Source organism: Notothenia coriiceps, unplaced genomic scaffold (assembly GCF_000735185.1).
Source record: "Notothenia coriiceps isolate Sejong01 unplaced genomic scaffold, NC01 NC01_scaffold00035455, whole genome shotgun sequence".
Lineage (NCBI taxonomy): Eukaryota > Metazoa > Chordata > Actinopteri > Perciformes > Nototheniidae > Notothenia > Notothenia coriiceps.
The window spans coordinates 173,977-194,868 of NW_011368156.1; the positions used below are offsets into that span (position 1 = coordinate 173,977).

Sequence of the window (20,892 nt, forward strand, 5' to 3'; positions counted from 1 at the left end):
ATGTTTGCTTACAGGGTTTGGTTTTGAGGGGGGGAAACCAGCCGTTTCACTGCGTTTGTCAGGCTCCTTTGATTTGGCACCTTCTGTCCAACTAAAAGGGAGCGGAGTGAAGAGGTTGAGGCATGCTGGCTGGTCCCAGCTTGCTGGGTGGGAGCAGCATGCTCTGTGGTGGTCAAGTGCTTGGCAGGGGGAGTGACCTGGGCAGGACGGTGTGCTAGGGAGCTTTGGCAGCATATTGCTCTTCTTTCATGGCAATGGCAATTATACCAGAAGGAAAGAGCTCAATATACTCTTTGAAACAGCCCTTGTTCAGGGCATGTTCTTTGGAGTCTTTGAGTCTTGAGTCTTGGAGTCTTTGCAGCCTCCTGTCGGGTCTCTTTTCATTGCTGCCACCAGGTAAGCAGCATAGCCAAGATAATTTTCCGCCACCCAACGGAAAGTCTGCCCACGAAACAGACCAAACTGGATTTCAAAGAAACCCAGCAGGTGTCTTCTGCTGGATGGATCGCCACGGTGCTGGGTTATGGCTGTCCTGGCCTTGTCCATCACTTCCTCGGGAGAAAGAGGTTGAATCAACGGCCTAGCTTTGCTTCCAAAGTGTCTGTCATGTTTTCAAAAGCATGGTTCCATCTAGAGAATAATGAAATATTCATATTTGAAAAAACGGAGAAATATATCGTTTATAATAAATATTTAATAAACAAGCTGTAAAAGATTACATATTGATTCAAAGAAAAACTGATGACTCATACAATACAAATGAAAGATGAATACAAACTAGTACAAATGCAGATTATGCATTTAAATGTAATCAATCAATCGAAATGTAAAAATAGCATATATTTTGTATGAAAAACTTGACTTCATCGCAACTATTTAATAATTTCCTCTCAATTATAGTGTATTAAAGTACCTTACAATGGAAACAGGCCTGCCTAATCAAGTAGAGTACAAGCATTTCGTAAAAAAAGGTGGTGTAAACTGCATTGTAACTTCCCTTCACTGTCCCCCCCGGACTTTCATTGTTTACAAGTCAGGTTTAGTATTTAAATTAATGGTAAAATAAAAACGGTTGTCCGGTTACAGTCAAGGGCAAGATTTGTTTTGCCCTTGTTTTATTTGTATCTCATGCTGTTAAAGCTCGCTTAAAGAATAAATTAACTTTTAAAACACGTCGGTCGCTGCCATAGACTGTAGATATAAAGGTCGCTGCACCGGTGACGGAGAAAAAAAAGACAATAAAAGAAGCTCCGCTCGCTCGCTCCGTCCCGTCCGAGATGCTCTCTAGCTCATACCGTAGTTACGTTAGTCCTTAACTTTAGCTGGGTAATGTCAAAAACAGGCATGTTATTTAGCCAGATATGTCAACATTAAATTGACGATACATGTACATAATAATCCGCTACCGGTAAACATCACATACATGGAACGGGACATGTCCGGTTCGCTAGTCATTCGTAAAATGTCCCTGAGCAACATGTTGTTTACTTAAAATATATCTATACATCTAATATGACAGTTTATAAGCGTTGACAACATAGTTAAAGGATGATGTATTTACTTGTGATGTTGGGAAACAGTTCATCTCTCGCTCGCGGCGTCCGCAGAGTATACCCCGCCTACGGAGACGCTGATTGGTCAATTCTTGGTTGATGCGGAGCCAATTCTTGGTAGCAATACGGGCGCTGATTGGCCAGAGCTCTCAATTCTTGGTAGAATCTTGGTGAAATGTTGGTAGCAGACGTGAACGTGATTGGCTGTCGCTACCAGGAATGAGCTCGACTCACAGGTGACGGGGAATATCATGTTACAAACTGTACAGTCTACAAGTGTTCTCTCAGATAAGGAATTTCCAGATGCATCCACACGGTTTCCATCATGAATTTGTTTAGCCCAGACTTTAAATTTACATTTTTGATTAAAACAACTACATGCCATAAGGGTAGGGTTAACTCCTGTCAAACATATTATAATGCCTCCTATGTTCGAGATGTTTAGGCTTTTAAACGAACATACAGTAGGGAAGGTGCACTATTTGATTTATGTTTAAATACAATAGGGAAAAGTGCATTATTTGATGATGTATGAACGCAATAGGGAAAGTGCAATATTTGATTTATGTATGTGCAATAGGGATATGTGCAATAGGGAAAGTGCTGTACCTGTATGTTTCTTGTTTGTTTCTTTGCCATGTGATATGTGATCTCTGTTCTGTATCTATGACTGATTGTCCTAAATGTTTTATGTTTATTATCTTGATGCCCAAGACAAATGTCTCCTAAGGGAGACAATAAAGCTCTATCTATCTATCTATCTATCTATCTAACAAGGTACTCGCAATATCAGGAAGGATGTCATAAAATGTTTGTCATTACCAAACAAAGTCCATTTGAAGGTTAAACTTTGTGTGTTTGTAATATATCTGGAGGACTTTATACAAACAGACTAAACTTTGAAAATGGAATTGATTTAAATATGATGTATTCCAGATTCGGCTCGACCCATTAAGCGAAATAGGCGGCCGTTTAGGGGCCTGCAGCCACTAAGGGGCCCCCTAGCAAACAAAACAAAAACAAAAAAATTGAAAAAAAAAAAAATCTCAGTACACCGTCGCCGTGATAAGTATGTTTAATTAATTGTGTTAATATGCCTAGATTGCCTACTCTCAAAGTCATGTATTATATTATTGAGTCAATAATATAATACGTTAACAGTGCCTTACCTGAACCTCATCATGACACTAGAGAGGACGGCAGGAGTGTAATTTCCCGTGTTCAGTGAATGCAACAGAGGCAAGACACCAGACCAACCAGAGAGTTGCATGGAAATAAACGTGTCTTATTGGCTGACAGGTACCTATCCCGTGACAATGTTTAAACTGTCAGTCGGACTCTTGACTTTTTGTAGATGGATATAAGAAAAAAAAAATCTTAAAAAATCTTAAAAAAGACGACAATTCTCAAGTGGTAGCTCACACAACAACCCCAGATCCACCACTTGAGCCAGGTAAACAAGGTATGTAAATGTCAGTAAACTTCCAAGTTATGCGAACATGTAAGCAAAGCAACGTTGACGTTACTTTGAATCGCGGGGGTAAGCTAAACTGTTAGCAAGTAGCTATAGCTAGCCAGATATATTAAATAAACACTTTGTCATACAATCTAAATGTAATGTTTTTTAGCGTTACCTGGTGATTTCAAAGAAAGCTCCCTCGGAAATGTTGACTTACTGTTCGACATGAAGCTAGACGCTGCCTTACAGTACACAGTTGATCCTGAGTGAAGAAATTATAATTCTTCTGAATGATATTCCTAGTGACAGCTAGTTTATATGTGAACATTATGAGATGGACAGCCAGAGAGAATAAATGAAAAACAGTTATGAAATACTATATGACAAAACAAGAATACAGTTTAAGAGATTTGTAAAATATCCATAAAGAAAAATCTGTTACAGCTTTGTTTCATATGGGTGTTGAGAAATGTATCCATAGATCTCTTAATTTTGCTCTCAAAGTGCACCAGATTGATGCTTTTAACTTCAATATTTAAAAAAAAAAATCCCGGGGGAGCATGCCCCCGGACCCCCCTAAAGGAGGTGAGGACCCCCTTAGAGGAGGTGAGGACCCCCCTAGAGGAGGTGAGGACCCCCCTAGAGGAGGTTAGGTCCACAGTGTTTACATGCTTATTTATACAATATGTGTGCTTCTTGAGACTGCCAAGGCACANCTGTAGACGGTTTCTGCGCTGAGCACGGTGTCACCTTTAGAACCACCATCATTGAGAAATTTGAAGTGGCTTTTGGCAATGAAGGCGAGACAATGAGTCTGGGCTGCTCTGTCATTGTTTATCCCACTGTGAAAAAATACCAGCCTGAGGTCGTGTGGTACAGAGACTGTAAGTAGAAATGTGAATATTGCTTAATTTTCCTCTTTAGAAATATTGCAAATGACCTTTAAATGTATGTACCTTCATGTATCCATTCATTCATTCTTGAGTTTGAACTTCTCCCATCAGCTGTCCCATTGAAGCCCTCTAAATGGGTCCAAACCCTCTGGTCTGGGGAGCGTGCCACACTCACATTGGTCCACCTCAACAAGGAAGACGAGGGCATGTACACCATGCGTGTCAACACCAAATCTGGCTTTGACACCTACTCTGCTTATGTGTTTGTGAGAGGTAAGATGCCCGTAGATATTTCACCTGAAGCTGATTTCATTACAAATTCACAAACTGTTGAAAATCAGTTTCTTAGTTTTGTATTATATTGAAAATTGAGATAAGCTATGAAGCCAAATATGCGCTTAATCGTACCGTTTGGAACAAAAGTGATACGTGCAAAGTAAAGCAACACATTTTTTATCACCACAAACACAGATGTGGTCGGGAACCATTCATTTCTGCTGTGTCTTTAAGTGACATAACTCTCTGAGGTGTTTGGTTTCCTCAGATGAATGTTGGTTCTATATCTGTCTGGATGTCACAGAGAGGGTGATCTAAAATAACAATCAGCAGTTTATGAGGACTTTTCAGATTCCCCTTTTATGTTACCAACATGTAAACTAAGTTATTATAGCTACAGTGCTGCCGGACACGCTTTACTGTAATGGCGTAAGTGGGTCAGAACATGGAAGCTTAGAATGTAATGGAGATCAGCCTGATTTAGGAAACAGCACCACTCACAAGTGTGCCCTCTGTGATATGGTGTTGCTATTCCAGATGCTGATGTGGAGGTGGAGGGGCTTCCCGTGGCTCCCCTGGATGTACACTGTCATGATGCCAACAAGGACTACGTGGTGGTGACCTGGAAGCAGCCGGCGGTGGAGGGCAGCAGCTCCATCCTGGGATACTACATCGACAGGTTGGGATGCTCAATATTTATTTTATTGCGTTAATTATTTGCCAGATAATTAATTATTCAATTTCATCTGATCTCTTTTTGCAATTATACAGTCTTCCATTCAGGATATACTGGTTCTATCTATGCTGCTTATTGTAATGCTAACTCTGCAGGTACAATGGCAACCTTTTTCTAGATTTTGACCAAACTGCCATCTTGACAAATAAATGTCACTTTCTAGATTTGTTCTTATGCAAGCCCATGAACTCATTGTGTCAGTTATGGGCACAATTGGGTTGGATCACATGTTATAAATTCAATGTGTTTTTCTGTGCAGGTGCGAGGTGGGCACTCACCACTGGGCTCAGTGTAACGACGCCCCGGTGAAGTACGCCCGCTTCCCCGTCACCGGTTTGGTGGAGGGCCGCTCCTACGTGTTCAGAGTGCGCGCCCTGAACAAGGCAGGAGTCAGCCATCCATCCCGTGTCTCTGAGGCTGTGGTTGCCATGGATCCCTCCGACAGAGCCCGCCTCAGAGGTAAACAATTATACATCATGGACATATCTGTAAAGTGACTGCTGTATTCTACCTTAATTGTATTTTTGGTTGTTACTTTGTCATGTGTCATTTTGTGTCAACATTCCCTTTTTTACTTTGCTTTTTTGATTCTTAAGATGCCGTAACATGCACATTGTCTGGTGTGGAATCAATAAAGTTTTTACCTTATGTTATTTTGTCTTTACTTTTCCCAACAGCTGGCCCCTCAGCTCCTTGGACTGGGATTATCAAGTTCACAGAGGAGGATACCACCGGTAAGGCAGCTTTAAACTCTGTTAGGTTTGTTTGTTCTACATTTTTATTTTCAGATGTGACAGCAGTTAAAACTCAAATGACATGTTATAATGACTTCAAGGGCAGGCGATCAAACACAAATACATTCTCCATATTATCTGAGATTTGTAAGTCTAGTTTAATGATTACTTAAATGGATTTTTCCTGACTTTCTTTTATTTCTTTTTAAATGTTAGACATTAGGGACTCAGGGAAAGTTGCTTGTTCGGCACTCGTAGGAAAACATGATTCTATTCCTCAAACTAAAATATTGAAAGTAATTTTTTTTTGTGTTTTTAAGTATTTAAGGTTTTTGAATGATAACCATCCCAAGTGACTTGTTTAAGTGACTTGTTTAAGTGAATTTCTCTGTGATCCTCAGTGGGCGTTGTCCCCGGAGAACCCTCTGATGTTGTGGTTACTGAGGCGACCAAGAGCTACGTGGTGCTCGCCTGGAAGCCTCCGATGCAGCGCGGTCATGAAGGAGTCATGTATTACATCGAGAAGGTGAGGAAAGGTGGTGGAAACATGCATACAGTGATGAAGAGATGCAACATGAAAGATCACATTGCCTTATTATAAGCTACAAGTCACATGGCAGTGGTGGAATGTATGCAAATAAACTGTTACTCTTCTTTAAAATGTTCTTCTACCCCACTACCTTTAAGAGGCTCTACGTGTCAGACATCTTAACTTACCTCTCCGAATACAGTTTTTCATCCTCTTCCTTTCCAGTGAAAACCATGTTTCCCTAGATTTGTGGTGAAATGTTGTGATAAACTGTAGGATTTAATGTTACTTTATGTGTTTAAAATGTTTCTCCTTTTACACAAGTTTAATATCATTTTCAAAAACCCTCTTGGATTAGCTTGAAAATTCACAAAGCCGATGTTTTCTCTGAGCTGAAATACATTGTTACCCCGTACATATCATGATTTTAAATGAATATAATGCATTTCTATAGATTAAATTACTCAATAATGTGCCAAGGAGTACAACTTTAAACATTTACAGCAGTTTAATACAACATACAAAATAATGCAACAAATATTTATTGTATAAGAAGCCTTTCCTTTACCATTGTCTGCTTCTTTACTGACATGTCCTTGTCTCTCTGTCGCCTGCAGTGTATTTCTGAGTCAGACACCTGGCAGAGGGCGAACACCGGCATGCCAGTGAAGTCTCCTCGCTTCGCCCTGTTCGACCTGGCAGAGGGAAAATCTTACAGCTTCCGCGTTCGCTCCTGTAACTCCGCTGGTGTGAGCGAGCCCTCTGAATCCACAGGAGACATCACGGTCGGAGATAAACTGGGTGAGGCCTGCACTTAAATTTGATGTACAGCTTGTTATCGCTGTATTCCTTCATTAGTTAGTTAATAGACTGTTGTTCCCCTCTGCATTATGTTGATCCAAACATAACATCTTCCTTATTTTCATGCATATCTCTCTTTTAACAGACCTGCCCTCAGCTCCTGGCAGTCCAGTGGCCACCAGGAACACCAACACCTCCGTGGTCGTCTTCTGGAGCGCCTCTAAGGAGGTCAAACACCTGGCCGGCTACTACATCGAATACAGTGCGGTGGGCACAGATGAATGGACACCTTGCAACAACAAACCTGTCAAGAAGACCAGGTAAGTGCAGCTAAAGATAAAACTAGGTTCGTGAATTCACAAGCCATTCATTGCTTAAAAAGATGAGTTGATTCCATTTCAAATGTTTTTTTGGTGTTCTAAGTTGATGACCAAAAACTGGGAAAATATAAAAAGAAGATTAAAGGGGATATAATGTGCAAAAATGAAATACTAGTTGAAGTTACATCACATTTATCTAAGTGCCCGTCCACACAGCAGCGTTAAAAAAATCTTGAAAATCTTGAAGGTGGGCGTGTCTGAAAGCTTGGGGATTTTTTGCGAGCAACGCGACCAACAACCAATCACATGAATCTCCCGCCCCCGACATACAAAGCAAAAAACCCCGGGGATTTTATGCGAGCAATATATATATAAACTCCCCAAACAGGTGAAAACCTACCAGTTTCACCCACTGTCTCTGCCACCTCCCTCCATGCCTGGTTCCTCCGGTTTGTATCCCGGTAAATAGTTACTGGTCGTAAAGAACCGGGTGATTTGCTACCGTAATTTCTCGTTTGGAATATGAGGAAATGAACTGCGGTCTGGCTCTCCCACCTTACACGCGGTTTGATTGGCTAGCGCTTGTACTGTCAGATTTGCATAAACAGGATTTGATTGGCTGACGCTTCCACCTCAGCTTCAAAAGTTGAACATTGCTCAACTTTTGAATCCTGAAAATCCTGGAAATCTTCGCTATTGCTTCCCGCGACAAATTCAGGTTCGGCGCAAAGCGAAGGGCCAAATGACGAGCACCATCACATTGCAAGAGGAATGGGCAGAAGCGTTGGAAGATTTTTTAACGCTGCTGTGTGGACGGGCCGTTGTTGTCTTTGTTGTCACCATTTTGTTTGGTGATGAATAGCTGGTGACTTAACAGACATTTATTTGAATTACACTAAGTAGATTCATTTATTACAAAACTACACTAACACAATTTGCTCATGGTTGTCGGATCTATATTTTTGTATAGGCTCCATTGTTTTGCTCCAGTGGATAAAATATATGATCTGTTACAGAAAAGCATTGAAGTCAGCTAACATTTGTTAGTAACTCAGTTCTGCAGGAATATTTGCTAAAAGTGATAACAAACCAAACAACTAACCTCCTGAGTGTATTACATTAGGGAGTGAGTGTCTTTCATATATGGCTTTTGAACTTTTTTTTTCATTTGTAAATTAAGAACTTTAATACGTTTTTTATGTTTTTGAAAGCGTACATATAGTATCGCAGCTAAATGCAATGTAATGTAATGTAATAAAAAGCCGTGGTTGGTTAGCTAAGCTACTTTTGAATAGCTATTAGCAATAATGCTAATGCTAACAACATATTTCCCTTTTCTTTAGTATGACCCCAAGCCTTTGTGTAGCTATAAGTTCAATTTTTTGTTTGTAATTGTATTGAATGCAAATGTAGCTTTTACTATTTCTCAATCCTACTGTTGGTGAAATCTCAGTCAATATTATATGACTCTTTACATCTTTGACTGTTTTTAGGTTTGTGTGCCACGGCCTGACTACCGGGACAAACATCGTGTTCAGAGTGAAGGCAGTGAACGCTGCAGGATACAGCCTGAGCTCCGTCAACTCTGAAGCTGTGGTTGTGCAAGCTGCCGTCTGTGAGTGTCATGATCACATCCCTCATCTCCATTATTCACTTTGCCTGTAGCGTTCAAGCCATACTCTCCCCTTCTGCTACTTCCTCTCAGCTATTTTTAAACATATATTTATCCAGGGATTCACGGCTGAGAATGTACACTTGTATTTCAACACATTCACACACACGTTAACTTTCATTATTTATTTTCCTTTTCCTTACCAAAAATCAGTTATTTAATTTTAAATCAGATCACTTTAAATCACTTAATAAAAGCTTCTGAGAGTTTGTTCCGAAACAGTTGCCCATTTATCTTGTCTTGTGCATGTTATCCTGAGTTTGATGAATGCAAGAGGCACACAAATATGTGACTGCATGTTGATTTATTTGCATGTGTCTGCCTGTCATCGCTAACATTGACTGACTCTATCATATTTTGCTGTTTTCCATACCGTCGTTTATTAATGACAAGGTTAAATAGCAAAGTAGACAATGATTTACAATGCTTTTGCTGTATGCAAGTATTGATTTCTGAGTTTTGTGTTGATATTTTACAAAGGTGATGGCTAAAACATTTGTGTTCTTAAAGAGCATGAACATAATGAGAGTCTGGTGCGACTTTCGGAGATTTTCGTAGCGTGAAAGTTGTCCTGCTTCTGGCCTTGAGTGTAAGTACATTATACATTACAATGACCCTAATACAGTGTTGTTGCTTGTGTCCAAAGCATGTTGCATGTTCAAATGTAAACTAATATGAACTAAGATCTATGTTATATTTTGCTTATTTCAGGCCATATTAGATGTCATTTATCATTTAAAAGGAAAACAAAATGGGGTCTGAAAATCGGAATATTAGTTATTTCAACATACTTCTTCGCATTTCTCATAATAAATATTGACCACTTTATCAACTTTCTTTACAGCCATCTCTGGAAACCCCACCAATGTTACCCTGGTGGAGGCTGTGAAGGATTACATGACGCTGGCCTGGACTGAGCCCTCTTTCAATGGAGGAGCTGATATCCGGGGATATTTTGTGGACTACAGGACCGTGAAGGGAGGCGTTGTTGGAAAATGGCATGAGATGAACCACAAGGCACTGCCTGCTCCCTCCTATAAAGTAAGTGTGTTTATTTGTAACCACATTTCAATGAAATAATTTCAATAAAAAAAAAAAGAAGAAATTCAATAAAAGACCTCACAATGTTACGTGTAATTTCTAACTGCAGTTTTGACCTATTATCTCATGAAGCTCAAATAAGTTTATGTACTTGGTAATTCATGTTTGTCTGGAAAATAGCCCAAAAGAGGTGTTTTATTTATATCTCATTACCTTAATTTCTGTTTTTAGGCTGAGAACCTGAAGGAGAACGTATTGTACCAGTTCCAGGTGCGCGCTATGAACATGGCAGGTGTGAGTAAAGCCTCTCTGCCCAGCTCAGCGATAGAGTGCAAGGAATGGACCATTACTTTGCCAGGTATGAACAAAGAATAAAGGTATATGTCAGTAAATATTAAATAGGAAACAATTGGATGATTAATTAACTAGCCGATTGAGGCTGATGATGATCAATTAATCATTCAAAGTTATGAATACAAGAAAAACAGACTGAACCAAATAATGTTGAGACAATAGTCAATTACCAGTTTGTTTTGGGCACAATGCATTTCGGATAGATAATCTATTCATGAGACCATTAAAATACATTTTGTGATAAGAAATATATATGTATATTTGTATAATGGAATTTCTTATTAAGAGTGTCTTTAGAGCTTGAAATATAACCAAACACAATGTGCACATGTATTGCAGTACACCTATATCACTGGATGTATATTATTTTCTTGATGTGTTCAATTGTAAATCTTTGTCATACTTAGTTTCTTTTTGTGTTAACCAGTTCCAATTTGTTTAAGATATTTCTTTATTCATGCTCCAAGGTGTTCCTGTGGGTCTTCATGCGCTGGAGGTCCGTGACACCTCGGCCGTGATGCTGTGGGAGCCGCCTATATTCAGTGGCCGCACTCCTGTCAATGGATACTATCTGGACCTGAAGCTGGCCTCTGCTGGAGAGGCAGGCTGGAAGGCTGCTCACGAGAAAGCCAACAAGGGCAAATACATGAAGGTGAGCAGGATGTTTATAAGTTACAATGGATCTTCTTGAAATGCTTTTATTTTTTAGCAGAGGACATATTTTAAGTTTGATCAATATGGCCTTCAGCTTGTATCTTCATGAGATATTTTCATGTGAAATAAGGGCGACAGTGTTCTCTTAACTCTCTCTTCCTTGGACTGCTCACATGCTGCTTCAGGTGACGGGGATGAAGGCGGGTGCTTCCTACGTTTTCCGCGTGCGCGCTCAAAATCTGGCCGGCGTCGGAAAGTCCTCAGCAGCCTTAGGTCCAATCCTGTCCCAGACTCGACCTGGTGAGTGTGATTGTTACATAACTCACACTTTCAACCACATAGTGTTCCTACGCAGGGCTGGAAACAAGGGAACGTTTCTATTTCTTTATACTGATGTATGAATTTACTAGATGCACACACACTGTAATCATTTACTCTCATTTCCTCAGGCACCAATGAGATTTATGTGGATGTGGATGATGACGGTGTGATCTCCATGGTCTTTGAGTGCTCTGAGATGAAGGAGGGCTCTGAGTTTGTTTGGTCCAAGAACTACAAGACCATTACAGACACCTCTCGCCTTACCATGGTTACTAAAGGGGGAAAGTGAGTATAATTTGTGTGACCAATTCCTCATGCAACATCCAGGGACCAAAATAACCCTCTTGCTCTTGTTCAAGGCTTGTGTGCAAATGCAGTTCTTTAAATTGTTCACATTCATTTTTGTATTCATTGGTCTTCAACTCCAGGCAGGGTTATCATGATGAAATAAATAATCAGAGCAATAATTTATGTCATTTTTCATGACATTGGACAGAAATGGAACATACTTGGTATTCCAGGCGAATGCACATGTTTAACAATTAATTATATTTTGTTATTTTTGACGAATTAAATGACAAAAGTGATGGTTTGAATATGGTTTCAAATGTCATTTAACAAAGCTACTTAGCTAAGGTAATGTTAACCAGATGGGGTTGGAATAACATTTAACGGTTTTCTTTTAAATGTGCTAGTGAAAGTGTTGATTCCCAAATAAAAAAACAATGGAATATGATGGCCGATCCTACACAGCTCTCTTATAATATGTTTTTGTTTGTATATTTAGCAATTATATCATTAGATATTAAACATCTCTATATACATTATACCTGGACCTCACAAAATCATGCATAATATATAAAAACCTAACCTTTCAGAAGAACTGAAACCAAACAAAAACTAGCAAAAGCAGTCAAAATCAATATAAAATTAAAGATTTATAACCTCGCCTGCAGGTCCAGAGCCATCTTCAACAGTCCCTCCCTGGAGGACCTGGGCACCTTCTCCTGCGTTGTCACCAACACTGAGGGCTTCTCCTCCAGCTACACTCTCACTGAGGAGGGTGAGTCGCCCACAGTCCTGGCATCTCTGCTTCTGAAACTTGATTCTCTTGTTATTTCTTTCGGGTGACGTCAGTGCCAAAGGTGTGAGAAGGACTTGAAGGACTGTGTCATCATGTCTCTGTTGTCGTGTTTCAACAGCTGCGACAAATTGACCTCTGTTACACACTGTGTTTGTCTTGTTCCCTCAAATTGTTCAGTGTGTGTATGTCTGTCAAGTTGTGTTTCAATCAGAGGTTCTACTTGACATGGAGTATTTTTTAACTGCATACATAATAAGAAAACTGTCAGATAGAAGTAAGACTCGTATTTGATGGTGAAAGGTTTTGACACTTACACATTTTGTTGCTTTTGTTGTTACTCAACAGGTCTCAAACGTCTTCTGGACATCAGCCATGACCACAAGTTCCCAGGTGAATATCCCGCCACATCACAGATCCTTCTTATACCATGGTTTATTTTTCCCTTATCAAGAAGTTGCATATCTATCACTAACTAAAGAAAAATACTTTCTAAAAATACAGATCTTTCTTGGAAATGATAGTTACTAGGTGTGTGACGAGAAATCTATTTGGATCAATGTATATTGATTCAATGAGCAATGGTCAAACACCATCAAAACTAATAGATAATATCAATTATCATCTTTTTTGAGATATTGCTTTATTTCTTTATTGTGCAAGCATTACAAAATGTGGCACATTAGTCTGAACAGGAGGTGTATTTCTTCTTCCATTTTAAATATCTGGAATAGCCCAATAATAATTTTTGCAGTTGGAATAAATGTAACTTATTGTATTAAAATTGGCATATGATATCTTTGTAAATTAGTCCCAAGCCTGTGAATTGAATGCATTCAAAATCAGGGCAGACTACTGTGAACGTAGTAGTTACCAAACCATTGTTACATGCATAGCTTATACAAAAACATTTAAAAAATGTGCTTGTCTCCAGTTATCCCCTTCAAGAATGAAATGGCCATGGATCTGCTGGAGAAGGGTCGCGTGCGTTTCTGGACTCAGGTGGAGAAATGCAGCTCCGCCTGCACTGTGGACTATGTCTTCAATAATGCCATCATTACAGACAACAAGGTGCGAATAAAAACATAAAACGTTGTCCTGTGTCTTTGGGATGGTGAATGTTCCACGACCTGATCTTGATTGGGATTTTATATCTTTTTGTTTCCAGAAATACACAGTGAACTTCAACAAGTCCACCGGAATTATTGAAATGTTCATGGACTCTCTGGAGGTCACTGACGAGGGAACGTTCACCTTCAACCTGGTGGACGGCAAAGCTAAGGGGACGACCAGTCTGGTGCTCATTGGAGATGGTAAGACCTCAAATATCCATTTTTTTTTTTAACTCTCTTTCTATTTGGATAGAAAGACAAATATAAATTGCACTTTTTTTTCCCTTGCGTTTGTACATTTTTCTTTTTTAAACTTAAGAGACCCAAAGATTTTAAAATCAATACAAATAGAAAATATATTGAATAATGATGCAGTTTACCTTAAGCACATAGATGTATGCATATCCTTATGTCAATCACTTCATATGTAGCCTCTTAAAAATGTATTGTAAAATGTTTGTACAAATACCCACTACCCACATATGAACAAAACTGACATATAAACACCTATACGCCAGCCTAGACATGCATATTTTCCCCACACCTTTTGAATCAGTCTTTAAAAATAAAGACCCCTCTAATTCAGTATCAACATCCATGTTTATGTTGTGCTTAGTCTTTTGTTTTAATATCAACTAAAATTGTTGACATCAAATAGGCCCCCCCAACACACAGAGCACTTTTGAAGGTTACGCACTGAAAGCCTCCCTCTGCTGGGTGTATTGCATCTGCTGCAGTTAAAGTTCTTGTCCATTGAGGGGCAGCAGAAGACAACCTTTCTTTACTGTTTTGTCTGTCAGCTGATTTTCTGATGCACCTTTTGTTACCTAGAATTCAGGGCGCTTCAGAAGAAATCTGAGTTTGAGAGGGCAGAATGGGTCAGGAAACAGGGTAAGGTATTTTTACTTTTCCATTACATAAGTTTAACACAATTGCTGAAGTGCATCTTGATAAATATTTTAAATGTAATATCAACAGGTCCTCACTTTGTCGAGTACATTGGCTTCACTGTTACTCAAGAATGCAATGTGCTGTTGAAATGCAAGGTAAGAAAAGTAGCTGTTTGATACTGCTGTTCATGTTTTTTTTTAAGGAGCCTCACAAATGGCTGCTATTCAGGTGGTGCAACTTAACCCTATCTCTCTTCTTTCTCCACACAGATTGGAAATATCAAACCAGAGACTCAGATCACCTGGTCCAAGGACAAAATTGAAATTGCAGAGGATGATGAGGACGCCGCGAAAATCGAGAGAAAGGACGGCCATCTGACCTTTAATATCGGAAAGGTCAGCCCGTTAGACAGAGGCCGTTCATTGTGAGGAGTCGTGAGCTCCTGAGTGAAGAGGAGAGAAAGTGCCGCTTGTGCTGCAGCTGTGCTTCCATCGTAGAGCTAGACTAGACTAGATGCTTCACTGCCAACCATCCCTCTCTGACACACAGTGTGTTTCATCATAAATGATGAAACACTAGAAATATTCCTGTCCTCGAGGCCTGCTGTAATGCTGCTGGACTCGGCACGTCAGCATGTCGCACTGGGGAATTCAAATAAGCCTACTGGGTACAATTGGCACTATTTTGAAGATTTAAATCCTTATTTGAGGTTTATAGACTTATAGGACAAGCTTTGCAACATGTGTGCCCATATACAGTATATGGTTTATCTGTGTGATTCATTCATTCATTTCATGACTAACACTATATTCTATTTGACTCCTCTGGCCAATATACTCAAAACATTTAAAACTGGAAATCTGTCCTTGTTTTAAGGATATTAATCTGGGGCTATAATACAGAAACTTTTTATCTTGAGGATCCAATCTCAACTTTTTCGTAACCATGATAATGAGGGTTAAGAAGAAAAAAAGGGATTCAGGGAAAAAGCCATTACAGATGAACACAAAGACCCAAAACGTTCTCAAACACTCTCATAACATCAAATAAACTTTGAGGATACATGTGAAGAAGTCCTGACTTTCGCTTTCCACCAGAGAATATTAGTCCGCCTTTTTGGTTGCTTAGCTACAACCAACCAAATGTCAGCAGGCGAATTTAATTAAGTCAGAGGTTTATTATATGGAAGGCAGACCCTAACGTCGTATTGCAGCTTGATGACAAAACCCTCATTAGCTGTAAATTCACGAAAAAAGTATGTACTTTGATTTCTCCAGAGATGTTTCCAACACCTCTAAGTCATCTGCTTTCTTGTATTTTTTCAATGACAAAAACGTTTACAAAGTTCTTTAACTCAACAATAAGAGAACAGCTGCATGGGTAGAAAGGTCAAAGACATCAAAGTTTACAAATAATAACATCACCTATACTAAGATAAACATGATGAAGTAAGATAAGGTTCCTAAAGTTAGGTGAAATTTGCTTCTCTAATACCAAATTGTGAAAATCCTGTCTTCATAACTCTTTGGTTTTTAACTTAAGACAAAAGATAGGCAGTTTCTGTAATACAGCCCCTTTTCTGTTTGTGCCAGTGAAGTTTTATTGATGTTTCAAGGTACCTGTACATTGAAACTGTATCATCATCACTCATGAAAAGAGGGTTGGTGTCATTGCATGAGCTCAGGAGATGTGGCCCGTCCACAGCCACTCCTGTCCATCGCACTTGCATTAACTGGCTTATCTGTCTAATTCACAGTGCGTTATTAAGCAGGAGAAACCGAAAGGAAAAGAAGGAAAAAAGGCAACTGCAGAGGACGTGCCGCCGCCGCCAAGAGCCAAAGTCTGGACATATTGCTTGCTGCCCTAAGTTCACGCCTATAAATATTTCCTTCTCGTCTTACCTTATTCATGTTTTCCTTTTAATGCCTGAAGCATCCTGGGCAGAGGAAAAGCTTGGCTTTTCTGCTTAGTTGGTCTTTGTCCTGTTCTTATATCTGTCCCAAGAATAATAATGTGTTCCCCTCTGTTTGATTTAGAAGGAAATTCATTACTGCCTCAAGGATACTAAAGTTGTTTTACCTTGAACTGTAGATCTCCAAGGCTGACAAAGGTGTTTACGATGTGGTCCTGAGGGACGAGAGAGGCAAAGATAAGAGCTCCTTCGATCTGACAGATGCAGGTAAAGCGTTGTCCATGAATTATGAGAGGGAAACTCAGTCCTGTCAGTGTTGCTTAAAGAAAAGTGAATAACTGTGGTTCTCATCTTTTTCTCCCAGGATACCAGGCTGTAATGAACGAGCTGTTCAGGGTTATTGGTGAGTCATTAAACTTAAAACACCGAGCAGTAATTGAGCATCACACAGCAGAAAAAGCCACAGAAAGAAGCAGAAAAAGTATTTTCACTGCATAAACCATTAAAAGGCTACCGACTTAAATGCTTAAATATGATTTTTTTATATACCACTTATTAAATATGTTTTCCATGGGATGTAGATAAAAACTTGACTTTTATTCTTTTCCCTCCAGCCCACTCCTCCTCTGATATCAAAATCGTCAGTACTGAATACGGCATCATCCTCTCCTCCTCGGTCACGTATTACAATGAGGAGCTGCGTGTTGGATGGCTTCAAAAGTATGTCAAATCAACATTATTCACTTACATATAGGATTTCAAAATAACTTTTCCATTCTCATCAAGTATTTGCTTTACTTTACTTTGTTAGCCTCTGCCATGGAGCTTATTTGTTCAGTTCAGTTTGTGTTTTTGTCTGTTTGTCAGCAGGATTACAGAAAATGACAGGCTCAATTTTCAGGAAAAACCCATTAAATGTTTTCACTTTCAATTTCATAGCAAGATAGGACATTTGGCCTTGGTGTAAGCTCCACCTGAGTGCTTGGTGTTGGGTAAACACTAGATGTATCAAAAGAAAAACACACTCAAAGAATACAGCTAGTAAAAAACAATTAGAAAAAAATACATACACGCACAAATTACAGAAATGTACAGATAAGACTTAACATTCCAAAATATTATAATAATACTATTCCTACAAATAAATAATAAGGATGCATGAAACACAAAATATATTACAAAACATATTAAATATGCGTTTATGTTTTTCCAACAGCCAGTTTTTCAGCTTAATAGCAACAGGTTGTTCAGTCCCTCTCAAATCAGTTGGTCGTGTTTTCCATGTGATGTTTGCGAAGAAAAGGCTTTTTGTTTTTCAAAGCTTGCAAGTAAATGATCTCAAAAGGCTTTGGGGTGATTGAACATGTCTGTGATCAATTAGTAAATGGAATATGAAGGAGTATTTTTGCACTCATAAATATTTTTTGCTGCCATAGTTAATTAGTTTCTGATGCCTAATATTGCACTATTTTGACTATAATTATCCCTATCAGCTCTCCTGCACAATCTTCCCATGAATTATATAAAAAACAATCCACAGATGGGGACGAAATCTCCCCAACTGGTAGTGAGGTCACGTTTCTCATTTTGGTATAATACAGGGATGATTGTGCCGCTGCAATTACTGCTTTCCTGTCTGAATCCTGCTCTTCAGGGTACTCGATACTTTGAGTCAACAGTCTAGCCTTAATTGATCTCTGTGTTTCCCTTTTTTCTCCATTAGAGATGCTAAGATTTCTGTCTCAGAGAGAGTTAAGTCTGGAGTCACAGGAGAGGAGCTTTGGCTTAAAATCAATGAGCCCACTGAGAAGGACAAGGGCAAATACACCATGGACATCTTTGATGGCAAGGATGGTGTAAAGAGAGTCTTTGATCTGAGTGGCAAGGGTAAGTGAAACGTTTAAAGTCAAATGGGGAAGGTTCTTCAGACTTGTGAAACGATCTTAACAACTTTTTTTCTTGTGCAGCATGGGAAGAGGCATTTGAAGAATTCCAGAGGCTCAAGTAAGTAAACAAACAAACACATCTGACGCTGTTGTGTAACTCCGTTTGAAGAGGATCTTTACAAAAATAAATACTAACATCATCACAAACTTAAAATAGACTTTGTTCCACTTTGTGAGCCCTTTAACAAGCACAAACAAAATGCATTTCCTGCAATTGTAAAGCTAAGGGAAACAAAAATGTTGGCGACATTTCTGCGCTGTGATACTGTAAAAGATGCTTCTAAAAATGTCTGTGTTCTTCCTTCCGCAGGGCGGCAGCCCTCGCAGAAAGAAGTAAGTCATTATTTATTCGTTCTTTTCCCTGGTTAAAGATGAAATGGCTATTTTTCTACAATGTGGAATTGAAGAAAAAGAAACTTACTTTCAAAAGTTATTTAAAACATCATATACAGTATGCAGTACAGTCAAATCAAATATATTGAATGAGGGTGGTTAATTTACCAGTTTTGAAAGTCAGTTTTGGTTCATATTATGTTGTCAACACGCAGATGTTCCACAGGTTGAAACGCTGAGTAATGATTAACATTTGTTTATTGACTCACTCTGTATTTTCTGTTCAGATCGCGCTCGTGTGGTTGGAGGCTTGCCAGATGTGGTTGCAATCCAGGAGGGCAAGGTAAATAAATTCAGTACTAACACATTGTGTTAAAAGTCTTATAAAGTAGTTTGGTGGCTTTGAAAAGAGCAAAGATTCATATTAGCACTTCAGTTCTCCTCAGGAAAGGGCTGTCTGACTGGGCTGTGTACAAATTCCAAGTATAGCATTTACTTAAACTGATAATAATGTTTTAGAGTGGCTAAAATACTTTTTGTTAATGCCCCTGTCCACAGCAGTACATGGTGTATCTTCCATGCTGGTACTTTTGTTAGTTCTTCAAACTGTGGGCATGGGGAATGCAATACTGTAGTTAATACACTGAAAATGGATAAGTACATCACACAACCCCACTTTAAAACATTTAAACTATCCCTTTAAACGCTCTGTCTCCCCTTCAAATTACTATGCCATTATCTCATTCCTAGGAGTGTCTCCTTCCCTCTTAAATCTGTAAAATCCAGACTTGTTGCACACACTAAACCCCTGCATTCCTCTTTTTCTCTGTAGTCCCTGAACCTGACTGGAAATGTCTGGGGCGAGCCCGTACCTGAGGTGAGCTGGACGAAGAACGACAAGGAGCTGCTGTCTAATGAGCGCTATCAGCTCAAGTTTGAGCACGGCAAGTTTGCCAGCATCACAATCACCTCCGTCACCACGGCTGACTCTGGCAAATATGCCCTCCTGGTGAAGAACAAGTACGGAAAAGAGGCTGGAGAGTTCACCGTCAGCGTGTACAACCCAGAGGAGGAGGAGAAGAAAGGCTAAAGTATGATGCAGTGTAATGAAATAAAGCAGGAAAGATAAACGAATGGGCTTTCTCCAAAGCATTTTACCCCGGCACATGCCGGTGCACTGAGCAGTTTTAAATAAATGATTCATACAGCTGCTTCCTCCTGCGTCTTTCATGTGCTGGGCTAAAGAGCTTTGGGCATCGCTTGTCGAGGAAGCAAACAGTGGATGTGATACAGAGAGGATAAATGTGTGCTTTTAGTTGCTAGATATGTTTTCTGTCACTTGTGACCCTTTCAGCAGTAAATGTTATGTTTAATCTTGGGAGAATGTTGACCTGTCATTAATCCTTGATTTAGCAATGAAGGCCAGCAAAAGCAAGACACCGTTTTCTTAAACTATTACGGTTTTACATTTGGAAAACCTTTGACCTCTGAATCCAACTCATGCCTGAGGTTTATACACTGTAAAAAAATAAAGGAAAACACTGATGTCATGAACTTCCCTCCAGCTTTTTGCTTTGTGTCGTGAGACAATGGAAACGTGTCAGTGGATGTCACGCTCATGCTTGGTGTCTATTTGTAAACAGCTATATGTCTGAACTGTACTGTGTGCATGTATGTTGTGCCGTTAGTCAACTGTTGCAGGAGACATAACAGTTTGTAAGAGAGGTGGAACAGGTTAAACCTAATGTCGGTCAACACATCAGTTTCAAATGGATCTTTAAGTGTCACACAGCCTGAAAGCCGTATGCATTGTCATAAAGGCATAGCTTACATACTTTTGGAAGTCTTCTCGTGTAGGTTTCAGACATTGTCGAAGAAACTTTTTGAAAGTCAAGGAATGTTGTATTTCAAGGAAACCATAAAGGTAAGCCCTGCAGCATTTAGTGTCTAAAGTTAAACATAAGTCTGTTTTCTCTTCGAAGGCACTCCTTGTGATGAAGGTGCACAGGCTATAGAGAGGTTTCCTTTTTGTCTTTACATAATGGCCCATAAACAGCTCATTCATTGAGAAAATGCCTTAATTAGAACCACATAATGTGATTTTCAATGAGCTCAAGGGTTTTGGTGATTATTGATGGCCTTTTATAAAAGCTGCTCTAATGGTGGCATCTGATTTCTGCCTGCTTGCATTGCTGATGCCATTCACCATGAGTTCCCAAAGTGTGGCGCTGCACCCACAGTGGATCATTAACCCATATGGGCCCGCAACTGATA

General features: G+C 39.5%; 1 protein-coding gene across 1 annotated transcript; it reads left to right on the forward strand.

The window, feature by feature from the left end:
- Positions 1 to 1,435: 1,435 nt before the first annotated feature.
- myom1a (myomesin 1a (skelemin)) lies at positions 1,436 to 20,177 on the forward strand. The gene is made up of 30 exons (XM_010791442.1): positions 1,436 to 1,442; positions 3,714 to 3,896; positions 4,017 to 4,178; positions 4,719 to 4,860; positions 5,177 to 5,376; positions 5,595 to 5,651; positions 6,053 to 6,177; positions 6,798 to 6,981; positions 7,127 to 7,301; positions 8,795 to 8,916; positions 9,818 to 10,014; positions 10,246 to 10,372; positions 10,836 to 11,020; positions 11,208 to 11,322; positions 11,472 to 11,628; positions 12,300 to 12,406; positions 12,773 to 12,817; positions 13,359 to 13,495; positions 13,593 to 13,737; positions 14,368 to 14,427; positions 14,515 to 14,582; positions 14,697 to 14,822; positions 16,519 to 16,606; positions 16,704 to 16,742; positions 16,954 to 17,059; positions 18,063 to 18,226; positions 18,307 to 18,343; positions 18,596 to 18,618; positions 18,906 to 18,961; positions 19,451 to 20,177. Exons 1-30 carry the CDS (start codon positions 1,436 to 1,438, stop codon positions 19,706 to 19,708), a joined length of 3,597 nt encoding a protein of 1,198 aa, XP_010789744.1. The 3' UTR covers positions 19,709 to 20,177.
- Positions 20,178 to 20,892: the final 715 nt, after the last annotated feature.